Raw genomic sequence first — 10,744 nt, 5'->3', positions numbered from 1 at the left:
CTCTCTCAGACTCTCTCATGGGGAGTGGGTTAAAGCAGTGCTTTAAGTCTATGAAGAGGGTAAGACTGGAGTAATAGACCAAACAGATGAACCAAACAAGCTGATCCCAGGTACTTAAAGGCACCTTGAATGACATAGAATGTGAGGATCTAGGTTTACCCTCCCACTAGAAGGAGGGTAGTCAGGGAGATGTCCCCTCAGTTGGCATCTTAGATGAGACCTGAATGAGAAGGAGCCTGTTTTGTGGGGTAAAAAGAGATCTAGACAGGGAAGCTCAACAACTCAAAGATTCTGCAATGAGCAGGGAAGAAGAGCAAGGTGGGCAATTTAGGAAGGAGTCTGAAACAAGAAGCTATCATGTAGGTTCTGAATAGGGGTTAAATGCTTAGTGTTGGCTTTAGAAACGGTCTGAATGCTTGGTGCAGAACCATCTCAGGAGGGACCAGTGGTGGTAGTAGATGTGGTGGTTTGTAAGACTCCTGATGCCTTTGCATTAAGTTGGAAAGAAGACTCCAAAGCCTCAAGCCTGAGCTCCCAAATGCTTAAAGGCACTTGATTGATAAAAGGGAGGCTGACATTATTTTAATAGCATCTCTGGTTACATACAACACTGCCAAGAAAATCATTTGATTATTATTTTTTCAGGGGTACAGGTTGGTGTGGCTGCTAGTTAGCAATGGCATGCATAGGCCACTCAGTATAAGAAGGCATTTCACTGGGGTTTCTGGGGAACTGTATGCTGGCCTTTTGGTCTCCCCCTAGCACAGAACAGTATCTAGGAAATTAATTCTTCCTTCTGGCTGAAATGCAAAATTGCAGAAACCTTTTGCTACATATGGCTGGCCACTCTCAAGAGAGCAGACTCCCTTGGTGGCGCATACATTATTAGAGGCCATTTGTCAGTTTCCATCTATAACTATGGATAGCAGGAGGGAAGCCCGAGACTACGCAGGCTGAGGTGAATTGTCTTTGGGTTCAACCCTAAGCTACTTTGGAAGAGCTATCAGATCCCTGCAAGGTTCTTCTCAAAGGGCTGGAGGTAAAGCCTTTTGCTGGGGCTTATGCCACAAGGTCAGTCTGCACATAAATCATCATTATAAAATACGCTGGGAGGTATGATGGCGCTGGATGCCTAAAAAGGTCCGCAAGGCAAGCTCCATCCATTGTTGTCATCACAGGTGGCAGAGGGGAGTGACAAGACACTAGCACGTTGCTAAAAAGTAGCTCGGTACAATAAAGCGCGCTATGTATGTACCATGTGTGTCACAGATTTTTTCGGGATTTCTGGAAGTTTTCTTTCTCCTTTCTTCTTCTTCTTTTTTTTTTTTCCTCCAAGTTCCGCCTTCCCCGCTTTACAGTCAAACTGGCCCCAGCTGTGCATCGCCTTTTGACTCCATCTGTCCTTCCGCTGAGGAGGTGGGGTTCTCTCGCCAAATAGAGAGCACAAGTTTGTCTCCTTAAAGTGACCATATAACCCCCACCTTCCTTGGAGCCATGGGCAGGCTCGCTGCAGGGGCTGTTCTGAGGATGGAGAGAGCGAGCTTAGGGGCAAGCCTCTTCCCTAACCCAGTCCACTTTGCTCGCAAAGCCAAGCCAGACAACCCCATCAGCATCACTGTCTGGGGCTGCGTGTCCATCCGGCTAGCCGTTTTTAGTCCTACAGAACCGAGGCTCGCAGGTTGGAATTCATCCCGGTGCGGTGCGAGCCGCATCACGCACGGGGAGGGGACTAAGGAGTAGGAGGCCCAGTCAGAGGGGGCTCCGCGGAGTCACCAGCGCCGGGAGACGCGGGGGGGTGGAGTGGGGTGGGTGGGGGAGCGGCCGCCCCTGTAGCAGTCTGCTGCCCGAGCGGCCCCTCCCACCGTTCCTCCCGCCCCGCGCCCTCTCGGCCTCCCCGCCCTTTCTCCACCCCCTTCCCAGCCGGATCCCCTTCCTCTCCGTGTGCGCGCTTTAAATAATTTCCTCCTTTTTGGCAAAAGAAATAATGCACCTGACTTTACCAGGGGGAAACAGCCAGCCGAGCAGAACAAGGAACAGATGTAAAAGGAATAGAAGAAGAGAGAAAAAGCGATGGGACTCCCTTAAAGACATCCAGAGGCTGGAGAGGTGGCCGCGGAGGCAGAGGCAGCTAGAGCCGCCCCCGCCTGCGTGAGCTGCGGCCAGAGGACGTCTGCACCAGTTGCAGATGCCACCTTGGGAACTCCTGGGTCTTTTGGTTTGTTTGCCAAACAAAGTCTTTTCTTCTCTGGCTTAATACTGAAGAGACTCCTGGGTTGTTCTGAGATCCCAATACAAGCTGGCAGCTAACCGGAGCCTTCTTCCTAAAGAGCTGGAGGAGAAATGAGCCCTGCTGGGCGAAAGATGGGTGAAGGGCGTCAGCCGGCGGGGTCACTCCGTGGGCGGCCCCGCGGCGCCGGGGTGCAGAGCTCCCTGCTCCGGCTTTTCGTCCACGCCTGGCTGTGGGCAGCCTCGGGCTCGTCTGCCCAGGTGTTCAACCTCAGCCTCTCGGTGGACGAGGGGCTGCCCCCGGACACACTGGTGGGTGACATTCGCGCGGGGTTGCCAGCCGCTCAGCAACAGGAAGGGAATGGCTTTTTTCTGTCGGAGGACTCGGATGACTCCCCGCTGCTGGACGACTTCCACGTGCACCCGGACACTGGTATCATCCGCACCGCTCGGCGTCTGGACCGCGAGCGGCGGGACCACTACAGCTTCGTGGCCGCCACGCTGTTGGGAGAGGTGGTACAGGTGGAGATCCGCATCAACGACGTGAACGACCATTCCCCTCGCTTTCCCCGCGACTCCCTGCAGCTGGACGTGTCGGAACTCAGCCCGCCTGGGACCGCGTTCCGCCTGCCAGGAGCCCAGGACCCGGACGCGGGGCTGTTCAGCATCCAGGGCTACACTTTGCTGCAAGCTTCCGACCTGCCCCAGGATCCCACAGGACCCTTCTTCCAATTGCGCTACGGGACGCCGGGGTTACCGGGGTCGCCTTCCCTGCCCATGTCCTCATCACCGCTGGAACCCTTAGACTTGGTGCTACTGCGGCGCTTGGACCGAGAGGCGGCGGCAGCGCACGAGCTGCACATTGAAGCGTGGGACGGTGGCAGCCCTCGGCGCACCGGCCTCCTGCACGTGCAGCTGCGTGTGTTGGATGAGAACGACAACCCGCCAGTTTTCGAGCAGGGCGAGTACCGCGCCACAGTAAGTGAGGACGCCCAGCCGGGCGCTGAGGTTTGTCGCGTGCGTGCTACCGATCGCGACTTGGGCCCCAATGGCTTGGTACGCTACAGTATCCGGGAGCGGCAAGTGCCCGTGGCGAGCGCAGGTGGCGGGCCACTGGGTGATCCGGGTTATTTCTCTGTGGAGGAGCTGAGCGGCGTAGTGCGGGTGCAAAGACCTTTAGACCGGGAGGAGCAGGCCTGGCACCAGCTGGTGATACAGGCCCGCGACGGGGGCGCCGAGCCAGAGGTAGCCACCGTGCGCGTGTCCATTGACGTGCTGGACGTGAATGACAACCCTCCTGCCATCCACCTGCTCTTCCTCACCGAGGGAGGTGCGGTCCAGGTCTCTGAGGGCGCCCACCCAGGCGACTACGTGGCTCGAGTCTCCGTGTCCGATGCCGATGGTGACCCAGAGAATGAAGAGGAGGCTGCGGGGGTGCTTGGTGCACGCCTCCTTGGGGCAGGCAACATAAAGTTGTCCTTGGAAGGTGGGAACGGAGTCTTTGCGCTGCGGCCTGGTGGTTCACCTGGAGTATTTTTCCTTTGCATCGAGGGCCTCTTGGACAGGGAAAGCCAAGATCTATACGAGTTAAGACTAGTGGCCACCGATGCAGGGTCCCCGCCATTGAGCACGGAGGAGTCGCTGTTGCTCTGGGTCTCGGACCTCAATGACCAGCCACCTGTCTTTAGCCAGGAGCATTACTGGGCCTCCGTGTCTGAAGCCGCTGTCCCTGGCACCTCGGTGGTTTGGGTCAGCGCTTTAGATGCTGACCAGGCGGGCACTGATCACGCTAGGCTGCGATATGAGCTAGTGCAACTCTCAGATCCCTGCCAGTCTGAGGCTCTGTCACCCGAGGAAGAGTGTGTGCCATCCTTCAGCATCAATCCGGACAACGGTTTGATCAGCACCATCCGAGCTCTAGACAGAGAGGTCCAGGAGACAGTGGAGCTGAGAGTGGTGGCCCAGGACCTTGGAGAGCCGCCACTTTCTGCCACCTGTCTGGTGACCATTACAGTGGATGATGTGAATGACAATGAGCCCGTTTTCCGGAGGCAGGTGTATAATGTCACTCTCGCGGAGCATGCTGCAGTTGGACATTGCTTTCTGCAGGTGAGGATATCAGGCCTCTGGGTCCCGCTCAAGGCCGAGGATGGATGCTGAGGATTTAAATGTGTCTGGGATAATGTGACATAGGTGCTGTGCCCCGTTGCAGAAGCAAAGATACCTTCTGCAGACCCTCCAGTGAGACGCGAGAGAGCTCATTATCTAATCTCCAAAGCTTTGGGTTATGTCTTGGCCCTGTGATCTCTAAGGTCCTTTCTCCATCACAGTATACATTTTCTTGGAATTTTCTTCTGGGACCCCAGTTTCCTTCACATTGGATTGCTCCCAAGTTCAGTTGGGAGGCACTACCCATTGTCCCAAAGCAGATCTCAGGCTGTAGGCAATGCCATACACTTTTGAGAACTTTATATGGTGTCTCAGGACTCAGGGTAACCTTCTCTTTTCCAAACATTGAAACCCTTTTGAGTGACTACCTACTTCCGAAGTCCCTCTTACTCTCTTTCCCACCTGCTTTGGGAGTTTACCAAGGTTATGGATGACATCAAGTCATTGTAGCTATCACTTTTGTGGGCTGAGAGCCTCCAGTGAGGACTTAGTGCTGGACAGGAGACTCACCCAGTACACTATGGTTATCCCAGGGCCTGTGCTTTGCTATTTGACTTGGGTGTGTTCTTGAGAGTTCTTGGGATCTTTCCTGTGCTATCAGAATGCTGTGTTCTGACTTTCAGGCTGCCCATCCTTATCGCTTCTCTTATTCTTACCTGCTGTTAGATAAGCACATTTCCAGGACTGACTTAGTCTCTCCAGGATAAACTGAAGAAATAAGGAGGTGAAATTCGACTGGCTGCTGGACTGAGTTTACGATTTAATTAGCACCCACGTCTGTGTAGATTTCAGACCTCTGCTCTGAACTCCCGGCTTTACAGTTACAACGGCCAGGCTTTAGCTTTTATAAAGTACGCTCCTGGTAACCTCTAGATAAGTGAGGTGCTTCTATACTGGAAAAATGGGTTTTCAGTGTTGCTGATATCTTTTTAGCTTTGTAGTTAACAGTACTCTTATCCCTTCTCTAGCTTCTGGAAATGTGGGTCATGACCATATGGGGTAGTATGAGAGAATATGGGGACTGTAAAAAGTGTAACAACATTAAAGAGGGATTCCTGGTACCCCTCATCAGTGTTACATCATGTGACTTCACTGCGGTCTTGCTTCTGAGCACACAGCTTGTGCTCTTGGTATTGCATGTGCTTGCAGATCACATAGCACTAGTGAATGTCACCAGATACACTGGCTCTCAGCCTGAGACTCTCATTTGGATTGCGGTATTTATTTTGTTATTTTTATTAATTTTTACCATATATAGGAACATTTGCATATATAATATATACCTATTCAATATATACTTATCAAACACATATTTAATAAATATAAATACACATGTCTTATATAATATACTATTATATAATTACTGTTTAACAAAGATTCAGGGTCTGTTGTAGCCAGAGTTAGCTTTGAACTTCCTATGTAAGCTTCTACCTCTCAAGTTGTGGAACTGCAGGCTTCTAGGATCTCCATTTTTGCTCTTGTAAGCATACTGCTTTAACTATAGAAAACAGGTACTTTTAACATTTCCCCACTGTTATCCTTTAATATGTAGACAACAAATTAGCATATCATTGGCTCGTTTTGCATTAGAATATTTGATTTTAAAAGTTGCCTTCTGAGTTGTTGACTTTCATTACAACTTTCCAGTGAATTTTGACTTGGGGTTAGCAGAAAATTTACAATAATTTCTAAAATGGTTGTCTTAGTTAGGGTTTAACTGCTGTGAACAAACACCACGACCAAGGCAACTCTTATAAGGACAATATTTAATTGGGACTGGCTTACAGGTTCAGAGTTTCAGTCCATTATCATCAAGGCAAGAGCATGGCAGCATCCAAGCAGGCACGGTGCAGAAGGAGCTGAGAGTTCTACATCTTTATATGAAGGCTGCTAGTGGAAGAGTGACTTCCAGGCAGCTAGGGTGAAAGCCTTAAAGCCCACACCCACAGTGACACACCTCCAACAAGGCCACACCTCCAAATAGTGCCACTCCCTGGCACTAAGCATATTCAAACCATGACAATGGTCTTAGATATACATCTGCAATTTTGTTGTGTGTATTTCCATGAAGCTATATTTTCAATACTGATAATTAAAAGATCAAAATGTGAATCAGTTCTGAAAAACACTGAATATATTTGACATCCTGCAGTATCAAACATTCAGTCAGGGCAAATTCTCTGTGCAAAATTAAACAAGAACACCCATTGTATTAACGTGAGAAATTGGTTTTGTCTTTAATACATGTTAAAATTATCTGCCAAACAACTACCTTAAAATAAATTTATTTATGAGTTATTATCAATAGATGGTTAACCTCCATACCTATTTATATACATAGAGGCCCACGGTATTATAAAGATGTCATGTGTGGTGCAGCAGTTTCCACTGTAGCTGATCATCAGCTTGCATTTATCCATAGGAGGCTTGAAAAGCAGTCATTCCTCACTACTGATATGAACAAGTCCACAAGTGTCAGTGACTAACACCACCAAAGAGTGTTTCATCTTTTTTAACCAGAGTCTGATGTCATAAAGGATAGAGGTGATCATCTGCTTAAGGTGGAGGAAACCTTGACAGTGATGTATTAATCCCACCAATTATCCAGAGATCAGCCATGTAGACTCAGGAATACTGCAGAAGAGGCTGAGACATGGAGGGGGCCGTAGATGCCCAGTGTGCAAAGATAGTCCCATCAGATTTGAACTATGACATCATGATAGGGTAACGGTTAGATAGGGTAATTCTCAAGACTGCTTCTACTTGGTAGGCTTGATGGGCTTGGCATGATACTAATAAAATACAGCTTCGTTTGCAGGAGAAAAGATGGGCTCACTGTGACTGTTTTGATTAGAGCCTATCAGTAGAGTTGCTTCTAACACTTCAGTATTCTGCCACCAGGGATAACTTTATCCCCTCCCATCTCCACGTGTCCTGGATCCATTATGGAGGCTCATCTAGGCTCAAGCTGCATCTTTGACAGTTTTCCAGCTTTCCCAGTGCTGCTAGAGACAGTATGAAGTTGTGCTGATTGGAATTCTGGAAATTCCAGGGATCTGTCTAGCCACTGAAGAGTGGTTGAGACCCTCTACCTTAGACTCTGACGGCTGCTCTTCACTAGCTGCGACTGTCCCCTAAACTCCAGGGTGTTTTCTTTCTGTGTTTTTATTCTCCCTTTCTTCCTTTCCCTCACCTATTCCCTCTCCACTGTTTCTTCAGTTGTTAAGTATAGATGCTTACTGCATAGTCCAGAACTCACTATCTGCCTCAGACTTTCACACAATGGAATTAAAACTGGGTCAAAATAACCCTTTCTCTTTATAAGCTGCTTGTCTTGAGTATTTTGTTACAGTACAGGAGAGCTGAGTATGGCAGCTGTGGGCCCTTGCCTCAATTGCCTTCATTCCTTTCTCCATACCTCCTCCTTATTGACATCCCCTTCTTAATAACATACTACCCAGAGTTCCTGTCAGTGTCTTAATGTTCTGGTCTAGATTAAGGCTCCTCAAACTTTCCCAATGGTCGCTTCTTTGTTCTGAGAAATTTTTATGAGATCTGGGCATATAGTTGTATAAGTAGACAAATTAAACATCTACTGATAATACATTATAAAATAATTGATCATTACACATATACTTTTGTCATTTATTAAAGAAAAAGCATATTTATGTAATAAGGGGATGAATGTGCCTGGTTAATTTTACATAAAGAATTAACTCTTGGGTGCGTATTTAATATTGCAGTATGTAGAATATCTTTAGTGTGTTTTGGAGTTGATCCATGGTTTGGTCTTATAATAATCATTGCTGAGAATACTGCACAGCATAAATAATGGAGCACAAGATGGTAGAAGCATGTTTAGGCTAGTTAGAAAAGAAATTCTTTCTTAATCTCAAGCCAAAACCCATTGAATGTGAAAGTCAAGTCAGCAACGAAGTCAGCAGTTTTTTAAAGTTAAGCATTCTGACACAAAACAATGCGATTTGTTCATGCTAAGGAATGACAGGAGGAACATATTTAAAGTCTTTGTTTTCTGTAATGAAAACATTATGCTTCTATAAGACTAGACAACTTTGTAAGAACAGCAAAAAGCCCCATAGCACAAACAGTCTGGAATGCTAGCTGAAGTGTTTCAGGCAGGATTTGTGGGTGCTGCCTGGGGTCTGCCAGGTGAGGTGCAAGGTGCATTTACCACCAGAGTTGCAGTGATGTTGCCCTTGCCACACGGGTGATTGCTGTCACAAACTCCCTGGACTCATTACATGTTGGATTTTCATGTAACCTTTGGTGGCTGTTGCACATTTAGCAACCTTATATTTATGCCAAATGTTTTGTGACTCCCACATTGAATTATGGGACTGCATGGGACTGTGATACATAGTACAGAAAGCTGTTGTTTTGACAGAGAGGGAGTCACTCTGAGATACCACCAAGTTCAGGTGTCTAACCTGAGAGTATTTTTTTCTCAGTTTACCAACGCAAAAACTTTAGCCTAAAAAAAAAAAAAAAAAAAAAAAAAAAAAAGGACTCCCTCTGCTGTAATATGAGCTATGCTCATGGCTTCTACTTACAATCAGATCTTAAAACAGTATTAACCACAGCCCACAGCTCTTATACCAGCATTACACTAGCATGAGCCCAAAACTACTACTTTATAGTCCCACGAGAATCAGGAGAATTCATCCACTAACTAACTCATTTATTTAATCAAGCAGTGTGATGGTTTGTATATGTTTGGCCTTGGCAGTGGCACTATTAGGAGGTGTGGTCTTGTTGGAGTAGGTATGGCCTTGTTAAAGGAAGTATGTCACTGTGAGGAGTGGTCTTTGAGACCCTCCTCTTAGTTATGTGGGAGCCAGTCTTCTCCTGGCTTCCTTTCAATGAAGATATAGAACGCTCATCTTCTCCAGCACCATGTCTTCCTGGAAGCTGCCATGCTTCCACCTTGATGATAATGGACTGATCCTATGAACCTGTAAGCCAGCCCCAATTAAAGGTTGACTTTATAAGAGTTGCCTTGTCATGATGTGTCTTCACAGCATTAAAATCCAAACTGAGACAGTCACATCCATTAAATAAAGCATAGCAGGTGAGTATTTACCGAGCAGTACCGGTTACATGGCAGAACAGATCTTGGTGCTGGGGACATAGTGGGGAGTACAGTGGTCAGGTCTTGTGGGGATTGGGGTCCAGTGTTCTGTCTCTCTTCCCTGTCAGGCTCCTGGCCTCTACTTGGTACCCATTTCCCCCTGGTCTGACTTTCCTCTGACACTGTGCTAAATTCTGCCTACCACATCCAATGGGCTCTTCAGTCTTCTGTGACCTGTTTACCCCTGGAGTGTTCTGGACTTGTACCTGCCTACTTCCCCTTTTCTGGATGCATCTGTCCCTGCACACTCAGGATAGCAGAGACTTTCCTGAATCATCTGTCTTCCTTTTACCCTCTTTTTTATTTACTTACTCTCGTCTTCAATGTCCTAGAAGCCCCCTTTCCCCACCTAAGGATCAGTCTCTTTTATAAGCTTCTGAGTCATGGTTGTGTGTGTGTGTGAGAGAGAGAGAGAGAGAGGGAGAAGGAGAGGGAGAGGGGGGAGGGGGAAGGGGAGGGGGAGGGGGAGGGAGAGGGAGAGGGAGAGGGAGAGGGAGAGGGAGAGGGAGAGGGAGAGGGAGAGGGAGAGGGAGAGGGAGAGATCTGGTGGGTATGCATCTCCGCTGCATGTATTTGGCATCTTGGACCTAACATTTCCCAATTTAAATATATTTTCTTCCTCCTTCCCTTGCTTTTCTTCCCCCGTCCCTTACCTACTTTAGAACTCATGACTACTTAAGCACTTTTGCCAAAAATCAGACAAAAGCAAAATAAAAAAGAACATGAAAAAATTCTTTCCTGACTATCCTCTAAGGCAGCAGTTCTCAGCATTTCTAATGCTGTGACCTTTTAATGTTGTTCCTTGTGTTGTGGTGACCCCAAACCATGAAATTATTTTTGTTGCTACTTCCTATCTGTCAGTTTGCTGCTGTTATGAATTATAGTCTAAATATTTGATATGCAGGATGGTCTTGGGTGACCCCGTGTGAGATTGTCTTTTACACCAAAAGGGGTTGTGATCCACAGGCTGAGAACCACTGCTCTAAGATAATACAGTATCTTCTAGGTTCCTTCTCCACATCCATCTGCTTTATTATTTTAAACGTTTTCGTTCCTATACCCTCTCAATAGAAGCAGTCATGCATTTCGGTATATGCTCGTGTATTTGTGATTGCTGTGAGTTGAAGGTGGTCATCCTGTGCATTGGTAAAGTTAGAAGGATAGAGAGCAAGGCTGTGTCCTGGGAGTCAATAGACTGGG

General features: G+C 47.6%; 1 protein-coding gene across 1 annotated transcript in view; it reads left to right on the top strand.

Moving 5' to 3' along the window:
* Window positions 1-1,950: 1,950 nt before the first annotated feature.
* The window catches only part of Dchs2 (dachsous cadherin-related 2), a 238,144-nt gene continuing 229,350 nt past the window's right edge, over window positions 1,951-10,744 (top strand). The window contains exon 1 of the mRNA XM_029475593.2: window positions 1,951-4,335. Coding sequence (XP_029331453.1) covers window positions 2,341-4,335 — 1,995 coding nt within the window. The 5' untranslated portion in view covers window positions 1,951-2,340. The remainder of the gene's footprint in view (window positions 4,336-10,744) is intronic.

Source organism: Mus caroli, unplaced genomic scaffold, assembly GCF_978045245.1.
Source record: "Mus caroli unplaced genomic scaffold, Mus_caroli_1 scaffold_3, whole genome shotgun sequence".
NCBI lineage: Eukaryota > Metazoa > Chordata > Mammalia > Rodentia > Muridae > Mus > Mus caroli.
This window is presented reverse-complemented; position numbering and strand designations above follow the sequence as displayed.